The 23,498-nt window shown below is 44.0% G+C and overlaps 1 protein-coding gene across 1 annotated transcript in view; it reads right to left on the bottom strand.

Annotated features, from left to right (window-relative positions):
• Nucleotides 1-1,434: 1,434 nt before the first annotated feature.
• The window catches only part of LOC116908268 (solute carrier family 5 member 4A-like), a 97,624-nt gene continuing 75,560 nt past the window's right edge, over nucleotides 1,435-23,498 (bottom strand). Inside the window, 2 exon segments of the mRNA XM_032911517.1 lie at nucleotides 1,435-1,725; nucleotides 2,222-2,307. Coding sequence (XP_032767408.1) covers nucleotides 1,435-1,725; nucleotides 2,222-2,307 — 377 coding nt within the window.

Raw genomic sequence — 23,498 nt, 5'->3', positions numbered from 1 at the left:
TAGTCTCTTGGGCTTGCTGGACACCTGAATTCACTTGGAAAGCTGTGAGACAATGTGAGGCAGGCTGTCTCAGACAACAAGGAGGACAGCTACTGAGGAAAAAGCACCCCAAGGTTGATTTCTGGCCTCCACATTTACATCAATATGCACTTGCACGCACACACACACACACACACACACACACACACACAGAGAGAGAGAGAGAGAGAGAGAGACAGAGAGAGACAGAGAGAGACAGAGAGAGACAGAGAGAGACAGAGACAGAAACACAGAGACACAGAGACAGAGACAGACAGAGACAGAGGCAAAGACAGACAGACAGAGAAAGAAGGAGAGAGGGAAGGAGGAAGGGAGATAGAGACAGAGACAGAGAGACAGAGAGAGACAGAGACAGAGAAAGAGGGAGGGAAGGAGAGGGAGACAGAGACAAACAGACAGAGAGAGAGTAAGTCCCGTGTAAAGTCTATGGAGAGGTAGCTGTGTTAGACACTCACCTTGGAACAAACAGCAAGAGGCAACAGATGAATTGAACAAGGTTTCTCCCTGCACGAGCCCTTGCCTGGCCAGTGAACAAAATACCCAACTCTGAGAGTGGCTGATCCTTGGAGTCCCCTGGCACGGTTACCTGACTACCTGAAGAACGGAAGACCAAGGGGAGTTTTTCAAGTCTGGGGAGGCCTCATTAAGCCCTGCTCAGTGCCTTCCCAAAGGGTCTCAGAGAGAGAGAGAGAGGAGCTATTCCCGGAGGAGGGCTTCTAAAAGGTCAACAACTAACCAGTTAGTGAGTATCTGAACAATAGCCACCTTTCAAAGGGGACATAAATGCTTGGGGCCCCCGCACGAAGTTAGGGGTCCAGCCTGAAGTCTTTGACAATGATTAATTAGAGCACGCTCATATCGCTCGCTGTAGGTCAGTAGTGATTGGCTACTGCATTTCATCACATGTGCAAAATAATCCGAAGTCCTTCCCTGAAAAAAGTTAGTAAATACTGCCTTAAAGACACAGAAACAAACGACAGCTGAGTTACAAAGAACCGGCTCATCATTAAACAACAAAACTCCAGTTTTATTATCCCAAGCACATTAGGTCGTCTGTGGGCTAATGATCTAGCGGTGGAGATGGTACACCGAGGCTGTGCAAGCCTTGTCCCAAAGCAGAGGCTGAGGTGTCAGTCTTTCTGGGAAAGCGCTGGCACTCCGACTCTGAGCTAGTGCAGCAGAGCAAGTACCAAGCAAAAGCCTTCCATAGCAGCACGTTATTTCATCTCCCCGCCCCCCAAAGTGCCCCGCAGAGTCGGCTGAACTTTACAAAAGTAAACTCTAGAATCAACGGGAAAAGATCTACAAAAATGCAAAAATCTGTGAAAAGTGAGGGCTTCTGACACAACGGTTCTGCTTAAGAAAGCAGAAATAGCCTGCCTGCTGTCCCCTGGATTAACCAACTAGCAGCTGCAGGACACTGAAGGCCAGGGAAACGAGCTGGTTACCTTGGCTGGCATCCTGGCGGTCGCAGGCGTGGCTCATCGTGGCTCCGGGCTTCTGTGCTGGGGCTGAGGCGGTGGTGCCTTCTGGATCGCACAGGTGCAGGCAGAGACAGCTAGGGACCAGGACAAGCCCGCCACTGCTCTGCTGTGCCACCCAGGCTGCAGTGCCCGCCTCCTGAGGCAGCCTGGGGCTCTCTAAGAAGACACAGTTTGAGCCAGGGCCAGCGTCCCTCCGCCCTGTCTGGAAGGTGGGGAGTAGGTGCCAGGGGCGTGTCATTGGGACAGGCAGAAGAAGCCCATCAGTCCCAGGGGAAGGTAGGGGCACAAGGCAGGTCCTAGTGACCCTCCCACAATCCACCTGCTCTTTTTATTTCATCTCCCCACTCCCACTCCCCTGTGTTTGTTTGTTTGTTTGTTTGCTTGCTTGCTTTTGAATCAGTCTGACTCAGCCCTAGAACTCACTATGTAACTCAGGCTGGCCGTGATCTCTCAGCAAACTTCCTGCCTCAGCCTTCCACCGAGGGAGTATAGCAAGAGCTCTTCTTGCAGGGTCTGATCTGGACACACAAGTCTCAAGGTAAATTCGATACTACTTATTCCTGATGCATTCTGGGAACCTATTTTAAGGCAGCAGCCGAGTCCATTCATTCGGGACTGCTCTGACATTTACGAGTTGTACAAATGAATTAGTTTTTTTCCTTCCCTGACTTCAACCTGTTGCTGCTACAATATCTCACATTTGGAGAAGGCACAGTGGCTAGCAGTTTGTCGCCGGATGGTAACTGTAGCAGCTGCTTATCTCCTTGCTGGGACAATGTATCGACTAAGGAAACAGGGGAGGAGGGGTTTATTTAGGCTCATGGTTCCAAGAGGGTACAAGTCTATCCCAGAGGCGGAGGGAGGACAGCCGGTTTGTGAGGCTGCTGGTCACACTGCATAGGCAGTGAGAAAAAGAAAACAGACGAATGCTGGTCCTAACCTAGCTTTCTTATTTTGATTCAGTGTATGACCCCTGCCCCCCTCCGGCACCCCCGCACCCCCCTGTCCCTGGGTTGGTACTGCCCACATTCAGGGCACTTTCCCTAAGTTAAACCGCTCTGAAAGAACCCTCACCAACAACCCAGGGATACCTCTCCTAAATATATACTGATGTAATTGATATTAAATCTAGTCAAGCAGACGAGCCATCACCAAAGGAAACAAAGTGATGTATTAGAAAAATCTAATATTCACCTGATCTTTAGATGAAAGTTTGCTCACATATGCCTCCAAGCTCTGGAGGCTTCATCTCTGCCATATTCCTTCTGCATATGTAATTTTAATCGGGGGGGTGCTTTTTTTTTTTTTTTTGTCATTCCTCCAGAATGCGTTTTGTTTAAAGTTGAATTCTCTTTGGGGCTTTCTAACTAAGACTTGATAGGAAACATCAGCTAATGTTACTTCAAGGCATGTTGTGACAGCTACGTGTGGAGTACACTGGTAATTCCGTCCAGGATGGACTAACACAAAAACCCCAGCTTTGACTGGAAGCCTGGTATCGTTTCCTGTGGAGTGTTACACCTTACCTCCTCCAGTAAATAGTTAAGTGCCACCTTATACGCCCCTTAAACATTGATGGCTTCTATTATACGAAGTCCACATAGCATTAGATAGTTAAAGTTGGGTTTAGGAAGATTCTGTGTGTCTCTCAGATGGTTACCCATCCCTTTATTGATATATTGAGTTTTACTATTAAAAAAAGACTCACATCAGTAATAGAAGATAATTAAGAGTTTCTGGAGTTAAACTGGATAGCTCCACTGAGAGAAAAATACCGACAAGGGCCAGAGATGTAGCTCAGCTGCTAGGTAATTGCCTCACATGCAAGAAACCTTGGGCTGGATCCAAAAGTCAGTGCGGCTTAAACTCAGGAGGGAGAAGCAGGCAGATCAGAGGTTCAAGATTGTCCCAAGTTAAATAGAGGGTTGGGGACTAGCCTGGACTCCATGAGATCTTATGTAGATCTGAGTTCACAAGAAAAAAAATCAAACTCTACTCATTGGTCATGGGATCTGAGAGAAGATATTGGTATATTAAAAGGTTTTGACATTGACCATGGTTCTTAGAGCCACCAGGCAACGGAGACATTTATTTACCTGATGATCAGACATTCATTTGTTAAAACAAAGCAAAACAAAAAAATACTTTAAATGCTGTTTAATATTTATTATTTCTAATTCTGTACATTTAGGAGGGGCGTGAGCATGGGACTCAGGGGCCTGTAGAAGACATGGATCTCAGATCCCTCTGCAGATGGAGGTACAGGTGGTTGTAAACCACTTGACTTAGGAGCTGAGAAGCTAACTGGGGTTCTCTGGAAGGGAAGTACATGTTTTAACTACTAAGCTATGTCCCTAGTCCCTAAAAACAAAACAAAAACCACTTTTATTATGATATGCATCAAGACCTAGAATAAGACCTCCCATCTCCATCCCTTGTGTGTCTTTGGCTGGGATATGATCAAATGTCCACTCACCCCAAGGAGGTAACTGATGACCCAACTAAGAAATGATTCCACACAAGTCTAGCTCAGCGGCTAATGAGCTTCTAGGAATGTGAATGTGGAGTTACTTGCAGCAGCCAGAGTGGTTCAAAACCAGTCACATTACTGAAAACTCTACCCCAGTGTGGACAACTCACAAAAGCTGTATCCCAGGGACTTCCTGTAGACTTGCAGCTGGCACAGCTGGCATGGGAGGGTCTCCGCTACCCAGCCAATGCACGGCCTCTATTATCTTGAGTAGGCGTTCTGTGATCTTGTAAGATTCAGGGTCTTCCTGAGCCTTTGTAAGTTGGTATTCTTTGAGCTTTAACAGAATGTTTTAATTTAGAGCAAATAGTAACACAATACCATCACTGGCTCTTGATCTGTCAGCACGAAAGTCCATGTGTACACAGTTAACTGACAAGATGCTATCTTAGATACTATGGTAGAAACGTGCAATTCAGTCGAGTCAAACTGACTGAGGTGGAAGCTGTCAATCATCAGACTACTTAGGGGGAAACTCTGAAACTAACCAAGATTTCTTCATTAAATACCATTATGCATATCTAATGAATTCCATTGCTCAGCCAGGAGGTTCTCTAAAACACAAAGTGATCATTAAAGACAGAGGGAAAATACCCCCAGCAAACCAAGCTGTGGCCATACTGTCCTGAACAATGTCAGACATTTCTGTTTCTAGTTAACTGGGTAAAGCAGGTCATGTGGCCAAACCTGACAAGAGCAGGATCAGAAGATAATGATAATCTTTCCTCAGAGAAGATTTATAACCACCTAGGAGATACATCTCTGGGTATTTTTGTGAAGGAATTTTCAGAGAGGATTAATGAGGAGAGATAACCCACCCTGAATGTGCATGTTTGTGAGTACAAATACAGTCTACCCCACAGGCCATCTGGGAAGGGAACAAGTGGGAAAACTCAGAGGGCAGAAATGATAAAAGCATATTAATTGAAGTTCTGCCTGCTGTGATAAAATATTGAGCACAGAGCAATGTAACGAAGAAGAAAGAGTTATTTGGCTCACAGTCTGAGGTGGTACCGTCAAATAACTGTGAGGAAGACGTGGTGAGGGTGTGGGCCAGCCACGCTGCATCTGCAGTTGGGAAGCCATCAGAGGTGAATGCTGGCTCTCAGCTCACTCATCCTTGTCACTCAGCCCATGACTCAACTCCATGGGATGGTGTTGCCCAAACTTAGAGTTGTCAGAAGCCATCTAGGAAAAGCTAAAGGCATGTGAGCGAGTTTTCTGGAGATGGCCCACTGTTCTGCATGGTCTGCAATGGGAAAGCTCTAAGAATGCAGGGTCACTAGAGACTTCTCCCCAGGATTGAGTCTTGCTGCTCGTATGCCTTTCTTGTCACTACTACATAGCCTAATGGTTCCTGTGTATCAGCCTACCCTATTGGGCAAATTCCCTGCAAATCAACATGAAGTTAAATTTTCATGAATTAATGCTGTTTAGATGAATTGATGGCTTTATAAAATCCTGAATTGATTCAAATAATTTTAATAAGAAAATGTTGTTGTCTTGCCAGAAAGACATAGTAAGGTTAGAATCAAGAATAGAATGTACCCATTCTTCATAAGTAAAGTAAAGGCTGGATGATAAGGAATAAAATGAGCTTTCACAATTATACAAAAAGAGAAATGGGCTCAGGATAAATTTGTGATCAAGGAAAAACATTCATTCTAGGTCAGGTCCAAGGATGAGGTCATAGGTGTGCACTATGATAAAGGAAGGCCATATGAAATTGTTACTTTGAACTTATAATGAGCTTATAATGAGCTTATAGAGTGAAACAATACTTTCAACTTACTATCAACATCCTTTTGTGACTCCCCTTTGGTGTAACATTTTATCTGAGGCAATTTTCTGAAGAACTTTTGTCTAAGAAGATATAAGAAGGCCAGAGAGGGGGAATAAAGTGTGGCTTGGGGATTCTGCCCCATCCACCAAATGTATATATGTATGTATGTCTATATATAGGTATATCATACATGTATAGGTATATGTGTATGTATGTAAGCATGCATTAACATTTGTGGAGTTGATGAGGAAAGTGGTTGGGCCTGACCAGTGTGTGTGTGACTCTACATCTTGTCTGTATAAATGGCTTTCTTTCTTTTCCTTTCTTTTCTCTCTGGTTCACAGAGAGTCAATGAGCTCCAAGCCACTCACCTAGTCAGTGAGAAGTCCTTGAAAAGAAATCATCATTTATTAACACAATATATTAGGAGAAAAGAAGCCAGCACTTATTAGCACAAAACAGTAAGAGAGAGTTTAAAAGCCAAAGATTATCAGTCTTTGGCCTTTGTCCGACTCTCTGTCCTACCTCCTACCATTTATTTCTAAAGGCCAACCGCAGATCCCTAGCACAAAGTATTCCTTCTCTGACCAATTAAATCTCCCTGGAAACCCTTATAGACCTATCCAGAACCAAATCTCCTAGATGATTGAAATCTAGTTGATAAAGACTATCACAAAACGGTTTAGTGGAAGCCAAGCCCTGGTTTAGCCTGGGATCAAATGTTATCATTGTCATTTATTGGAACAATACCAAATTTAGTGAGGCCTCCACAGACAGAGACAGTAGCTCCTAAGGCTACTGTGGCAAAGTTTCTTATCTTGATTTTCAGAATGCAGTTTACAGAACTGTCTGGGCTCACAGATAACCCAGTAAAGATATCTGAAAAGGCTGGGTACATAATTTTGGAACCAGGCTGGGAGCTACTGAGACCTTAGTCCTACTGACTACTGCTTTGGGGACCCTGTGCATCTCATATCCCAAGCAGCACCCCTGCCTTCTGCCCATTAGGAACCAGAAATAGCCTTGTTGACAACCGCAGCCCTCTAGGTGGGCAACCTGAAGCTGACCTGACATCTTCTACTGCGTGCATTTCAATTTGACAGTCCTAGTCATCTAAAGTTATCACGTCTTACTATGTATTTAGATCTAATCAAAAGAAAAGACACTGTTGGACCTGAGAACTTTCCCTCCTGATAAAAATTCACTCTCATCTTCTGCCTTCGTAGCTGTGGTGTTCACTTGACCAAACCACAGATGAAGAACATCACAGTCAGAATAAACACTCCCTTGGGGGAAAAGATCAAAATGTATGCCTTTTTAAAAATTACACTGAGAGGGAAAATAAAGCAGTCAAATCGAAGTCTCAAACTCCAGTACTTCCCACACAGAGCCATGAACACAGGAGAGGGTGTCCAGTTTGCACAGGGGCTATTCCTTAGTGAGCGTGACCACTCTCTATGTGTGGCTGGTCACTCACGGTAGCCACCAATGCCTTGTAAAGATGAGATGCACTATGTAACAGCGGAGAAACATGAAATAAAACCCATTCTATAGAGCCATTCATCACAGCTTTATAACAACCACATCTTAAGAGACAGATGAATTTGGTACATTTTGAAGTTTATTGATGCTTTCCTTTTATGTAAAATGTGGCATGATACCCATATTTCTGAGTTGTGGTATGTCGCCTGGGGATGCCTGGAAATGTGTGAAACTGAAGTGCATTGCTCAGAGTCTTTAATTACGGATCATCTCATGGCCTGTCTCTTCCTCATATGTAAATAATAATCTGATTATTTTTTGTCATGTCCAAAAAAGTGGGCATTTGAAAACTACACACACAAAAGAGGAGGAGGAGCAGGAGGAGCAGGAGGAGGAGGAGGAGCAGGAGCAGGAGGAAGAGGAGGAAGAACAGGAGGAAAAACAGGAGGAAGAGCAGGAAGAGGAAGAGGAGGAAGAGGGGAGGAGGAGGAAGAGGGGGAGGAAGAGGAAAAATTTAGCCTATTACCTACATACAGTTCAATACAGTGACACAGTGCATGATCCTAGAAGAAAAGTCCATCCATATGAAACTACTTCCCACATCCCTGTGCCATGATAGCCCCAGGTTACAGGATGACTTCAGAAGCTGACTGGCCTTGATTTTCTTTACTCACATAGTCCATGATGGAAAGGTCTCTAACACTCCCTGTAATACTAACAAAAAGGAAGAGGATGGCATCATTCAGGTCACCACCCTCCTGGAAAACCAAGCCGTTCATTTGTGCTTCTCAGGACAGATGTAAGATTCTAGATAGGAGATGGTCTTGCCCAGAGTCTAGCCCTAAAAATTTACACCAGAAAGGTCACGTCAGAGGTCATGTGATAGCCAGCCACCAAGTTGGAATGTAGTCTTTAGACAGGTTTTCTTTGGCAATGACTGTAGAGAAATTTTAATCCAGCAACATGGCTATTCCGATCAAATCCAAAGACCTAGGTCTGTGATCTGGCTGGAATGCAGACATGCCTTAGTATATACCTTTAATCCCTCTGGCTGGAATCCTTTCATTACATACTTTCAATCCAAAACAATGATGTCTAATTGAGGGACAGACAAAGTGACGAATCAGAGAAAGATTTGACAGGAGTCAGAGATAGGATGCACTCAGGAAAAAAACTAAGAGTACAACAAGGAGAGAGAATCAGTTCAGGAAGTTCAGTTAAGTGAGGTTAGTTCAGTTAAGTGAGGTTAGTTCAGTTAAGTGAGGTTAGTTCAGTTAAGCGAGGTTAGTTCAGTTAAGTGAGGTTAGTTCAGTTAAGCAAAGTTAGTTCAGTTAAGCAAAGTTAGTTCAGTTAAGCAAAGTTGAGTTCGGTGAAGTCAATTGGGAGTCAGTGTAGCGAGTGCAGTAGTTGAGTTCATTCTTGAGTTCAGTGCAGGTCAAGAGGCAGATGAAGACAAAGAATAAGAAGGAACCAGGAGACTAGGACAAAGTTAGTTTGCCAGAGTTAGTTTGAGGCCCAACAGAGCATTTCAGTGAGGAGCTGAGAGAAGCCAGATTGAATCAGTCAGCCCAGAGAGGAGTTCAAGCCAGAGCAGCTGAGGTTGAACCAGCCCAACAGAGTTCAGAAAGAACTAGAGATGGTGGGTTTATTTAGCAGCAAGTCTCAGAGGCTGAGATAGCCTAGACCTAGGATAGCTGACAGAAGCTGGAAGATTATACAGAGACGAGAAGCTTCCAGGCTTAGGCCTAGGGATAGTTAGAAATGCTGGGGGCTCAGCCCAAGCCATGTATTCATAAAGCTTGGGTAAGGTTCTCATCTCTTACTCTAGTGAATTAGAGCTACATTTATATCTCATATTGATTTTAAAACAATGAATCCTCAAATTGGATTTTCTAAAATTCCCAGACGCCAATTTCTCTCGAAGATTAGAAGGTTTGGACAAGCAAGATGGTTCGGGGCAGTTGCCATCTTTGAGGGAGACTCGTAGTCAACCTCCGCTGTGGCCCCAAACATGTCTCAGACTCAGTAGCCATGTAAGCCTGATGACCTGTGTTCAGTCCCTGAAACCAATGCCTGCACGTCCACAATGCCTCCACATAACCGCCATGGAACACAGGTGCCCCACACACGTACACAAATATGTAAGTGTAAAAATAAGTGAATGAAAAAAATTTAAAAACTTTTAAGAGGAACTTTCAGGGATGTCTATACTGTCTGATAATTTATTGGGCTGCATTCATTAGCATCCTGGGACCCTGCTGTCCCCAGGCTACCTGTTGAAAGTGTCTGTTGACATGGGACTCAGCTGCACTCAGTGTGCCAGTCACCTGAAGTAAGAAGCAAGACCTGTTTTCAGCTCCTTTTTCCCATTACACAATGAGCTTCTACCATGTGACTGGAGGCAGAGTGCCTGGGCTGGACTTGCAGAACAAATCATCTGGTTGGATGGGAACATGGTAGGCACAGAGGGCTTGGGGTCAAGCAGGGCTAGGAGCTTTTCAGATCTAAGGAAGGCATAGCAGAGGTATATGCTTGCCATGACTAGGCCATCTGAGCGGGCCATGGTGGTAGATGGCATGAGCTAGCTAGAAAGCAGATATATGTGAAAAATACATATACACATACACATGCATCATATACACATATACATACATACACATACACATGCACATGCATCATATACACATGCACATACACATGCATCATATACACATGCACATACACATGCATCATATATACATGCATCATATACACATACACATGCATCATATACACATAATACATATATACACATTATACACATATATACTATATATATGTATGTATACATATATATTCAGAATCAATTCAGAATCAGCTACAAATATTAAGGCAAGAAGAGTCAGGTGAAGGCCTTAAGTATGTGAACTATTATGCTTTAGTCTCATCTTAGCTCTGGGACTCAGAATATCTCAAGCATATCTGCAGGAAGAAGGAAGAGCCTACTAAAAAGAGAGATTAACATTTCAAGAAAGAGATTTGCTGTGTCCTGTATCAATGAATCTGTTGATGAAGCTCGCAGTCCGTTCTTAGTGGAGCGATGGGAGGGATGCTAGCTTTAAAAGACAGCACAGAGGGGCCCAGTACTTCTCCAGATTGACTACTGTGAGCGAGACACTTGTGTCTCCACACTCCTTATACCCCAGTGGAATCCAGAAGCCTCTCTAGAACCAGTCAAGCCAGCATCTTTGGGAAACATTTTAATCCAGCAGCCTGGGGCTACCATGTGACAGAGATGTGAGGTAACACATAAAAACTAACTTCTGGGCCAAATGTTCCAGGCTCAGCTTCTATATTTACCACTAACAAGGCAGCTGGTGCAGAAACATGCTTAGGAGATCCATGCACTCTTCTTTATGCCTTGTTTTAAAAGGGGGAGGGGAAGCAATGAAAGTGCTTTCCTCCATGGGATATTGGTGAGAGATGACTTTGAGACACTGAACTTTCTCTCTCTCTCTCTCTCTCTCTCTCTCTCTCTCTCTCTCTCTCTCTCTCTCTCTCTCTCTCTCTCATTGGGTGCCTCAAATTCACCTGCAACTTTGGCTCCAGGGAATCCAGTATCTCTTACCTCAATAAGCATCACACACGTACACTCATGCACACACACACACACACACACACACACACACACACACTTAAATTTTTAAGTATCATTTTTAAATGGGGTCAGCAGACTAAATATTTTCTCCCAATGGAGCAGTGGTTTTACATTTTTCCCTTAAGCACCTAGCGCAGAGGATGGCTAAAACGTGACTGGTGGTAAAATTAGATATTTCTAACCATCTGCATCCAAAGGATGGTGACTGGAATGGAGAAATTGGGTGTCTAGCCTAGGCTTCATATACATGGGTCTCACATGCCAGGTGTCTAGCCTAGGTTTCACACACATGGGTCTCACACTCCAATCAGTGATTTTTGGTTTTTCTGTGCAACTTTCTGTCAACCAGCACTGAGCGCTGCTGACTTTCAGTTACATTTGTATTTTTGTTTCTTTATGTTGCCAAAACATTTTGTTGCCAACACCATGACCAAAATCAAGTAAGGGATGACAAGGGTTTATTTCAGTTCGGAGGTTGCAGTTCATTGATGAGAAACGTCTACGCCCTGACAAAAGGCAAACCCTAGCACTCAATTTAAAGGCTAGGATAAACATTTTAATCTGGGGACTGGAGAGATGGCTCGATTAGTAAAGTGCTTGCTGTGCAGGCGTGAGGAGTGAGTTTGAATTCCTGTCACCCAGGTGTGACAGTGTAATCTCAAAGCTGGGAGAGTGGAGACAGGTGCCCCCTTGGGGGCTTGATAACCTGTCCCACTAGCTGAATCAGTGAGCTTCAGGCAAAACTTAACACCCTGTCTCAGGAAATGAGGTAGAAAGTGATTGAAGGCGCTCTCTAACATCAACCTCTGACACACACACGCGCATGTCCGAGAACGCACAGCCTTCCTGTCAGGACCCTGCCTGGTCAGCACATTTACTCTATGGCCTCCATAATCACCTCTGAACATAAGGATTGGCCCATCAAAGCTTTCCCATCTCCTCTTTATCGATGATTTCATCTCTCTCTCTCTCTCTCTCTCTCTCTCTCTCTCTCTCTCTCTCTCTCACACACACACACACACACACACTTAAAATTTTAAGTATCATTTTTAAATGGGGTCAGCAGACTAAATATTTTCTCCCAATGGAGCAGTGGTTTTACATTTTTCCCTTAAGCACCTAGCACAAACCATCTAAGCATCTAAACATCTAAAATGCCAATTAGTTATTGCTTCTTACCTAGGGAAAATTCTAGGCTCACACGAATATATGAAATATAGTTTTCCCCTTTTCCTGTCTCACTCTCCATTTTTTTGTTCATTCTTTTTCTTTGTTTCCTTCTTTGTTTGGTTCTTTGTTTCGTTTCTTTCTTTGCTGTTTTCTTTGTTACTTTCTTTGTTTCTTGACTAGAACCCAGGCAGTTGGCAGACTTAATGTGCTTATCAAGAGATGTAATGTGGCTGAGTGGTAAAAATGTGAAAAGTAGTATTATTAACCGATAAGAAGGTTTACCTGACATTACCCTGAAACCATGCCTTGAGGTAACAGGAAGGCAAAGTCCCACCCACACTGTGGCAGTTAGGGAAGCACCCTATGTCATCCTCTTCACCCAAACCTCAGAGCTCACATGTTTAGCGTTCTGTCAAAAGAGTAACTTCTACAAGTTAACTTCTACCTGACAGGAGGCCGAGAGCGGCTGGGAGAGTCTTAACCGGCCAGCGAGGCAGCGAAGGTAGCTGTCCATTACTCAAACGGCAAGCATCGTGAGGCCCCTACACGCTTGAGGTGTGCCTGCAATGCTAGATTCCAGCAAGCCACTACGAGAATATGCAAAATACCTCACTAATGTTTTAAGCAGACCTGCTGAAGTGATAGGTTCTTGAATATTCTGCATTAAACGGGATGCGACTGGTACCTTTTGAAAAGCAACAGTAAACTGTAAAACACTGTGTGTTGCCCTGTGGGCTTTTTTGAATGAGAAGCAACTCTTTGCCATGTGTAGTTGCTGTCTTCCTCCCTGGCAATAGGACCTTATGGTGGAGGAATGCCTCATCTCTGCTTGCTTTCTAAGATCCCTTCTCTGCTTTTCTCTACCTTGCTCCCTGACCCAAATACTACCAAATCTGGATGTCATCATTTGTTCCCGGTTATCCTCTGCTAACCCTGGGCTGTCTGTCTGGGCTGGAGGATTGATGGTGTCCAGAAGTTCTCCTTGGGGTCTCCGTGACCTTGTTAGGTTCCTTGACAAGAAGCAAGAGCTCCTAAAAACATGGGAGACTCTCCTGAGGTCATTTGACCTTGTAGGCTGTCTTTCACCCAATTCCACTGGACCAGGAACATTGGCAGCCTTTGTTTTTGTGACTATCCCTTGTGTCTGTCTAGGTCCCCTGACTGTATCTCTCTAATGAGTCCCTTCGTAAATCTTTGAATTGCCCTCATTTAAAAGCATTGTCTGTTTACTTTCTGGTTCTCAAAGGAGAAGGTTGCAAAAGGAGATCACGTCCATCCCAGGCACAGCAGGGCTGCTCTAAGGGGTGAACCTCAATTGCTCTAAACCCTCCTTGTAATCTCAATATTGTGGGTAATCACTAGGTGAAGTCCCAGAATTCAGAAACTCGGATGAATACAAGAGGAAGTCTGGCAAAGGAGCTCCCACCTGTGCTGGTGTTAAGTTGGTCCAGCAGTTGGAAAGTGAAAGCAAGAGTGTCAGAAGTTCCACGTCCTCAGCTACATAGAGAGTTCAAGGTCAGCCTGGGGTATGAGACCTGTCTGAGAAGCAAAGCAAGACAAAGAATTGACTCCAATTAGCTGGAAATCATAGTTTATGTCAGTAATCCTAGCAGTGGGGAAGGCAAGGAAATACCATGACTTTGAAATTAGCCTGGGCTACAGAATGGGACTGCCATCACACCAACCAACAAACCAACAAAAGCCCAAAACACAATAAAGAAAGAAAGAAACAAAGAAAGTAACAAAGAAAAAAGCAAAGAAAGAAACAAAACAAAGAACGAAACAAAGAAAGAAACAAAGAAAAAGAACCAAAAAAAAAAATGGAGAATGAGACAGGAAAAGAGGAAAACTATATTTCATATATTCGAGTGAGCCTAGAATTTTCCCTAGGTAAGAAGCAATAACTAATTGGCATTTTAGATGTTTTGAGTTTATAAAAATATTGGCTTTTATCATAACATTAAATTGAGAAACCACAGATGATAACGGGGGCTTATTACTCCTGTGGGGGAATTGAACAATCAGAATCAACTCCCTTTGGGAGCAAGGAAAGCAGTCAGCAAAAGGACAAAATGGCTGGCATTCTGAAATGTCAATGGGAATCTTAGAGATTCTAGGAAGTCTGAGCAGCAATTGTAGAGTTCTAGAAAAGAAGCCATTAATAACCACTAGAGGTTGTAGTGCTATCCAAGAAGGCTTTTTGGTGACATCCATGGATTCTGCTGCCTGTAACTTTGTTTGCTTGTGACACTGGGTAATATGATGCCCTGGGGACACACATAAAAAAGCCTTGCCAATTTGGTGACACCATCTAACTGCCTCACTATGTTACTTCTCAAAATCATAGATTCATTCTATTTTCAAAGCATAAATCCCATAGGTTTTAATAAATGTTGTAGGCATATATCCCGATGTCCTGGTGGGTTTCCGGGAACTGGCATGTAGTAGAAGGTCACGAGTATGACCATGGATTGGATACCCAATAGCCATTGATGGATAATCATTTACAAAACACTTTTAAATCCTTGGAGTTCTAAACCCTGTGTGTCCTGGCCCATCTTACTCCACAAACAATGCCACAAGGTTGGGTTATAACATTCCCTTTGTTTGTGATAGCACCAATATATAGCAAATCTTAAAAGCATGCTCAAGGTCCGTTGGTGGTTAGACACAATGTAGCTTCCAAAGCCCAGTCTTCCTGATTTCAGAGCCAATCAGGTAGCACTGATACTCTGTGTCTTTTGCTGACAATGAAAGTTCTTCATGGCCTTGGACACCTGTTTGCAAGCAGAGACAAGCTTCCTTATCTAAGTGATGTTTCTGCCAGATTTCAGGTGTAGACTCAAGCTAAGAAGATTCTGGTACAGCATCTTTATGCCATAGGGACATTGGAGTGGGGAGGCAACCTTGTTTCATAACGAGATTTTTTCCCCTGTAATTGAATTATAGATGACTCATGTTTGTGTCAAATCCTTGATGAATCTTGACTTTTGAGAAACCATGCCATGACTTATAATTAAATGTAGCCCAAGCGTGTGCAGTGGGTGATGTAATTATTCTTAAATTTGTTATACATAATGCTGTGGTTTCTTTCCCAAACTTTAACAGATAATTACAATGTAGCCCCCTTCTTAGATCTAGAAGTTCTAACCAATTAGAAGTCTTCCCTTGGGAATGGAACCTTGAGAAAAGGTAAGAATGCTTGTTACTGCCACCCAGGGGCAAAGTCTAGCAGTTTTGGACAGGGTTAAAAGAGCCTGAGATCTAAAGACAAAATTGTTAAGGTTTTTAGAGGAATATGGACATATATCAGCTATTTTTGATGGGGGATGTAGCTTGGTTGGTACAGCGCTCATCAGGATGAATTAAGTCCTGGTCCATGTCCAGCATTCATAAGCTGCAAGCCGTGGAACCTGCCTGTCATCCCATAAACTGGATACCGTAGAGCCTGCCCGTCATCTCGGCACTATGGATGTAGAATCAGAAGGACCAGAAATTCAAGATCATCTCAGGCTGCATGCTGAATTGGCGGTCAGCTTGCCCTACTAAAGATCCTGTCTCAAAAGAGGAGGTAGAGATAAGGTGAAGGCAGGTAAAACTAGAGGTTGCAGGGAAGAGGTGAAGGAAGGGATCGGACCAGGGATTAAAAAGATGGGGCAAAGGTGGGAGGAGGGGTTTGTAAGGGCAGGACTGGGAGGAAGAAGGGAGCTTTGATTGGGATGTAAAGTGAATAAACCAGTTATTGGGGGCAAAAAGACGGGAGGAAAGAAGGAACCAAACTAGGGCCTGGGAAGACCTTAAAATAACAAATGAGTGTCTTAAACACAGTTCTCTGAGTTGGCGTTTTAGGTTGGATCAGCTGAATGTTCCTACTGACACCTTTGAGTCTCACTGTGAACCTGTCAATCAACTGGTGAGTTAGCTTGGGCCAGATGATAAATGGGAGAGCTGGCTTAGATTTCAATACAGAGTCCAGCCTCTTTATATCAAGACATGGCATTGTCATCTACAAAGTTCGTGTTGCTTTAAAAGAAAGGAAGGAAGGAAGGGGAAGGAAGGAAGGAAGGAAGGAAGGAAGGAAGGGGAAGAGAAGGAAGGAAGGAAGGAAGGAAGGAAGGAAGGAAGGAAGGAAAGGAAGGAAGGAAGAAAAAAGGAAGAAGGAAGGAAAGAAGGATGGAAGAAGGAAGGAAAGAAGGAAAAGGAAGGAAGGAAGGAAGGAAGGAAGGAAGGAAGGAAGGAAGGAAGGCCTTGTTTGAAGTCTGTTTACAGTTTTCTGTTGGGCCATATTCATAACTATCTTGGTCTGCATAGATAGAACTTTTAAGCATTCATCTTTAACTTCCTTTCTGTTTTTCCTTATATGAATAGCTTGAATAAATATAGAAATTTGTATAATATTTAAGTCCTTGTGTGCAGAAGCTACTGCGCTGGATGATGGACAGTAGGCTCAAAGGAACTTAGTTACCCTAAATAATAAGATACGCTAACACTCCTTTACTTTGGTTAACAGGTATAATGTGTGACTTAAAGTCCTCTTTGGGTCCTGATTTAAATAAACCAGTTGGAAAAAATTTTTGAGATGTTTTTCAGAAAATTGAATATAGACAGAGCATTAGATAATATTAATAAAACATCAATTATTTTTGCATAATAAAGGCTTATTTATTTACTTATTTTGAGACAGGGTCCAATAGTCTGGAACTTACAGAGACCTACTATGTGCCTCTTGACTCTGCAGTGCTGGGATTAAAGGCTGCGCCACCACACCTGGCTTTTTTTTTTTTTTGGTTCTTTTTTTTCGGAGCTGGGGCCGGAACCCAGGGCCTTGCGCTTCCTAGGCAAGCGCTCTACCACTGAGCTAAATCCCCAACCCCACACCTGGCTTTTTTATCAATACATGGATTCTGCTTATTGTTGCAACCAGAACCTGACAGAAAGCATGTTAAGGAAGTGAGAACTAATGTTGGTTGATGTTTTGAGGTAAAATCCATCATCTCAAGGGAAGATACAGTAGCAGGAGTGTGAGGCAGAGCCCTTTGGATGGAATGAATTTTGATGTTCAGTAGATTCCTTTCCTCCTCCTTTCACTCCTCCTCCTTCCCATTCCCCTCCTCCTTCTCCTCCTCCTCCTCCTTCTTCTTCCTCCTCCCCCTCCCCTCTCCCCCACTCCTCCTCATTTTAGCTCCAGTCACCCATCCATAAGATGGTTGCATCTACTTTCAAGATTTGTCTTTTCTCCTCAGATAAAGCTCTTTGGAACACAAATCAGCATCCGTGGCACTACCTAGCACTCAGCCAGGCCTCAGTCTCGCTGCAAGTGAGCAGGAGAGACAAGGAGGAACCTCAGGAGAAGTTCTCAGCTATACCGCTCAGCAAAGCAAAGATCAGCAAAAGCGTGAGACCCAGAAGCATTGCCCATCTAGCTCTATAAGGAAGCCTAGCTCAGCCTCCATCACTGTCCATTGAGTTCAATTTATACCCTCCAAGCATCACTTGTCCTCCATGGGTGTTTCCTCAGCACATGTCTTGCTCAGCACATGTGTCTGTCTCTGCTGACATCATTCTGCCAATCAGCTCAGGTCCTCAGAAGCAGCAAGAAAGTGCAGCATATCACCTGAAGGTTTTTCGGTGTTTCTTTCTATGGAATCCCGGCAAATGCAACTCAACTGTGCAATATAAGGCAATATGCAATACATGTGTGCCATTAGCAAAGATTTCTTCATCACGTGTCCTTTCACCTGCTTGCTTTAGCACAACATCCTTTCTCCTGTGTCTGCTTCAGCCAAATGTTCCTTCACAAGTCTGCCTTAGCCTTTCACTTGTGTCCACTTCAGCTAACCGTTCCTTCACGTGACTGCCCCAGCAAAACACCATCCAACACAACTGACTTTCCAAAGAACCCTTAAGTTTCCACTCCATAAGTGTGCAAGGAAGCACGAGTGCCCTCCATCAGCAGACATGGTTTAGTCTTATGGTGTTCTGTGTTTCCCTGAGCTCTTCTCTGAAGACACTGACCACCTTCCGCTCCATCTGCATTGTTCATCATGGAAAGGAGAGGTTGGGAGACACCACTGGCTGTGGTGGATAAGCTCTGTGAGGGATAGTTACTTACTTTTAGCATTCTCCAGGGAACATACACGGCATGATGATGTCAAGGAGCTAGAATGCAGACCTCAATTGGAGGCAGATACACAGTGTGGCACTGCAGCGTGTAATAGACTTCATAGATACAAACACAACAAATGACATCATTTTCTGAACTATATGACAGTCTTTCTTCCCCAACATCTGCATGCAAACACACACACACACACACACACACACACACACGTGTGCAAACACATGCAAAGCAAAACACTTATAAACAAACAAACAAAACAAAACTATGAGTTACTAGGGAGGGTCCACAGAGCAGAAAGACCATCCAGTCCAGTGAAGGTGAAGGGGAGATCACAGAATGTGCCAAAGTCATGGCTAATTAATAAGGACACAAATGTGATTGCTTGCCCCCCCCAACACACTTTATTTCTTATCAGACAAAGAAAGTAAAACGGTCACAAGCAGACATTTACCTACAGAATCTCGAAAGCTAGTTGACTTTATCTCTTAGCTGGTTTGGTAAGCCATGTGGATTTTTGATATTATCTATCAGAACTTTAGAAATGCAAATTGGATTCCTAGAATCAGATCATTATGGGGTAACAACCTGTCCCCAAAATTATGATAAATGAGGAGACAAGGAGAAACTCTCCAGGGGACATGGTAAAGACAGCCACCCGGGTTCTCACTTAGTATGCAACACACATCTGGTCTTCCAATCTTGAGTAACAATTCCAGCTTTGTGCACACCGATGCCCAGAGGATACTCTCGTGCTCTCTGAGATATGACACATTTTCCTGCCAGCCTTGGGTCCCAGGGGCATTCTTTTGCATTTCCCTGGCACTTGGTTTTGTGCCTCTCAGTGGCTACTAAGTCTTTCTAGAGAAAAATGGTAAAACCAAGACGGTCCAGTAACTGGTTTCCAGTGGCAAGGTTGGTGTGCTTTCATGGACAGCATCATCTGATAATGTCTGGCTCCCCCTTAGGCTCTTTTCTCATGGACAAGTCCATGCTGGTGTCTGCTCACTCCTTCCTACTCATAACACTGGACAGCAAAAAGACACAAAGTGTCTTCAAACCCAACAGCTACTTTTAAGTATTTCTCCTACTTGATCTTTCAACAAGATTTTAAAGTGTAAATGTAACCAACCCGGAAGGAAGGAAGGTATATTGTTTCCCTCCGGGTGGCTACTAGAATGTTGAAACAAAAGAAACAGGCGTTCCCTTAGGATTCTCACCCTGACAGAAGGAAAAGGCTGAAGACAAGGTGCTGGGCAAGGTAGGAGCTGGTCTCTTGGAAAGAGAGTTCAACTTGTCAGATCACCTTGCAGAGATGGTGATGGTGATGGTGGGTGCAACCAAACCTGGCCAGAACAGCTTAGGTGCACACCCCTTGCCTGCTATGTTTCACCTAACTTCACATCAGTACACCGAGGATGGGCTGGGCGTGGCAGTTGACACTCAGCCTTTGTTCCTCTTCCCCATGTGACCCTATGACTTCCTCCCCCCCCTCCCTCCCTCAACCCCTCCATCCTTTCATTATTACTTTTTTTCTGGTTGGTATTGAGGATGGGAAGCCAAGCCCCAGCTTGTGAAGCCTGCCAGAGTCCAGTCTCTGACCTTAACAGCTCCAATAACAGTGTTGCCTATCATCCAACTACTGAAAGTCACTCCCTTCCACCACCACCCCATCCTTGACTCTACCAAAGTGTCTATCTTCGGTTCAGTTAATTAACAGTCGTTGATCTATTATCTAGTACATACGTACCATATCTAATATGGTAGTGCAATTATCTAGGCTGCTGACAGAGGAGTGAACCAGACACCTGGTGATCTCACAAAGCTTACATTCTAGCAAGGAAGCAAGGACTTCGCAGATAAGGTAGTAAGTGTGGTGATGTCAGAAAGCAAAGCCAGCCACAGTTAGATAAACACGTAGCGTCTTCCTAGTTCAGCTCCTGAGTAACAGTAATACGGCGTTTCTCGACTCCACCCAAGATGGCTGAGTGCTTTAAGCAGCAAGAACAGCAAGCAACTTAGCCAGAGGCTGCTGCTGAGGAGAGGGTGTACACAGAGGAGGCTGAACTGAGTTAAACCTTCCACAGAGGCCTCTCTGTTCCCTAGCAGGAGTTCACAAAGAATTTACATTGAGGTCTGGAACCACAGTCGTCAGAGTCACATAAGAAGGGATGTTTTAGTCGTCTCAAAATCCATCTTCACCTGCAAGCTTTTTGTGGGTGACTCTCCTGGCACTGTAAGGTGGTTACCACAAAGACTCACAACTGGAGAGACTGCTGAGAATGAGTGCCTGTTGAATGCTCAGCTCTAATTGAGGTATCTATGCCACCCCTCCAGGGCTCAGGGACCATCCAGGAAGAGGTTGTAGAGACAGCTGAGGAGTCATAGGAAAATGAGTTCTGGAAAATGGTACGAATGGTCATTGCACTTACGAATTTGTACCAGCTGTGCACAAGATCCTATAAGATTGGGTCTGCCAACATTCTTCCATGGATGAGAAGGGGGTCACAAGGCCACATCCCTCCTTGCGTAGCTCTTAGCAGTTAATGATTGAGGAAAGGAAGATTTTCTTCAGTGGTATAGCTATCAGTAAGTTGCTGTCAATAACTCCTCACTCAGATTCATGTAAGCAGTCAGTAATTAAATTCCTTAGGTCAACACACACACACACACACACACACACACACACACGCATAAATGAAAAAGACATAAAAGCAGAAAAGAGGTTGAAAAGGAGGAATCAACAAAGTGAGAAAATAAGAGAGGGAAATCGGTAACTAATGTGATCACCATATCAAAGATATTATACACATGCTATGAAAATGTCAGGGTGGAACCCATTGTTTTAGTTAATCAATGTATGCTAACATAAAGCATTATCCTGAGCAGGCTCACAGGTTACCCATAGAACAACTGAAGCTATGCCCGTATAGCCTCACAGCCTGACAGTTATCCATCACGTGCATCAGGACTTGTAGCCACATGCCGTTCTCTTGTTTACTGTCAGACTCCTTCCACATCACTTCCTGTCTTGTTTTGAACCACAGGTCTGTAACTCTTGTGAACTTCACTCCGTAGAGTCATTTGCATCTTTCTCCTTGCCCAGTTTCAGCTGATGGGAGGTCCAGCAGCAGTCCACAGTGTGGGTGGGAGACAAAGCTCTTTCCCACCTCTTTTCCTGCTTTAGGATGTGTCTCAGCTGAACTACTAGCTGAGTAGTTCAGACTTTGTCCACTGGACCCAAGATGGTTCACCTCCCCACCAGGCTCCCTATAGACTACTTCCTCCTTCCTTCCTCCCCTTCCTCCCCTTCCTCCCCTTCCTCCCTATCCCTCCTTCCTCCCCCCTCCCCCCCCCCCCCCCTCTCCCCTTCCCTTCCCTCCTCCTCCCCTCTCCCTACCCTCTCTCCTCCCTCCTCCCTCCTCCCTACACCACCTCTCTCTTTCCCCTCCCTACCCCCCTCTCCCTCCCTCCCTCCTCCCCCTCTCTCTTCCCTCCTCCATTCTCCCAAAGGATGGAGTTGTTGGCTCACCATTCTGCTCTGTTTTTTCAGTCCTTTGGATACTTTATGAGGTGTGCCTACTCGATTTATTCTATTAAATTACTTAGAATAGATTCTCTTTTCTGGATGAACCCTGACTGACACGCAAGCCCTGGGCAAATCCCCAAATGTGATGAGAGTGATTTACTTCACAATACGCCTCAACAGTCACCCACAAAAGACAGATGAATCCAATTCCAAAACCTAAGATTACAATGTTCGTATCTTGATTAAAGTCTCAGAGAGACTGTGAATAAATGAGAACACTGCTCAACATGTGACAACTATACCCTAAAGCCATCGCGAATGAAGTCGAGCCCCAAGCTGCTCCCCCAAACCTGTGTTGATTCACCTACCTTCTTGGACTGCAACTGACACTTACAAGGAGAGGATGTACTTCTACAAATTGGCCTCTGACTTCCACACATACATCTTGATGGACACACATGCATTCCTTCTAAAAATGTGATTAAACACCTTTAAGGTTAAGTTCAATCACACAACAATAAAGTCTACTGTTTTATTGCAATTCGTCAATGTTAAAGACTAAAGCCGCCATATTTCCTACTGGATAGTGAAATCCTCAATGAATTGACTTAAATTCATCTCAAAACAAGCAACAAAATACAAAATACTTTAACTTCTTCATTAATATAAGAAAACAAAAGAAAGAAGAAGAAATGCTGGAACAAAGCAAGCATTGCTTAAGAAGGTAGATTTGGATTCCAAATTATCAATAATTACATTAAATGTATGTAGACTAAATATTATGGATAATTGTTTGGCTGCATAAACAAGTAAAATCTTCTTATATGCAACTTATAAAAAGCACAGCCATGGGGACAGAGTGAATCTCATAGAGCATGACTCATTCAAAATCTGCAAAACTTTATTAAGATCAGTGGCTGAGGGCCTAAGTTAACAGATGGACAGATTCTATTCAAGGATTTACAATGACAAGTTAAGGAGCTGAGTAAATACTCCATGAGGAGCCCCCACGGCTTCTGACACTGGTAGACCATTTGGAAGTTGCTCTCAGGTCCTGTTTGATCTGATAGAAGGAGCATCCACTACGGAGGGGTGTCAAGGTTAAATCTACAGGCCAGAATATCTTTATAAAGTTCACAGCAGAGGAAAAGCAGACAACTCCGAATTGGAAAGTGACTTCAGAGAAAGAGGGAAACAGCTGAAGAAACAATGGAGGAACTAGTATCTAATCACCTCCCACTGACGAACATGCATGTCTCTACCCTGACAGTAGAGGGCGCCCTGCAGCTGAGAAACCTGTGAGCTAAATCCTTCTCTACTTCCTTCATGCTGATCCCATTTAATCCCCTTTGAGACAGAACACAGCCAGCAACTGCATAAAGCCACTTTAACACAAATAAAGAAAAGGGAACTGAATTGTTTCCAGTACAATAAGAATACTAATAAAGGGAAGAGGAGAAGGGAGAGGGGGAAGAGAAAGAAGAGGAATACAGTATACATGTAACACATTTCAATCTGAACAGAGGTCAGATGAATGTTTGAAACGTGCATGAAAAACTGAAGAAATACAGAATACTGCCTTTGGGTCCTCTGGAGTGAGCAGAGCTGCCCTGAGTAGTCTGCTGTCCCAGAGGGACCTCCATTCTCCCCTCACCTCTCCACCCACTTTAATCAGACCTGTGGATCCTGAACCATCCAGGTAAGTCCCCTCCCCCCTGAGCAGCTT

Source organism: Rattus rattus, chromosome 8 (genome assembly GCF_011064425.1).
Source record: "Rattus rattus isolate New Zealand chromosome 8, Rrattus_CSIRO_v1, whole genome shotgun sequence".
NCBI classification, from domain to species: Eukaryota; Metazoa; Chordata; class Mammalia; order Rodentia; family Muridae; genus Rattus; species Rattus rattus.
Note: the sequence above shows the minus strand (reverse complement) of the source record. Positions and strands in the feature narration are given on the sequence as shown.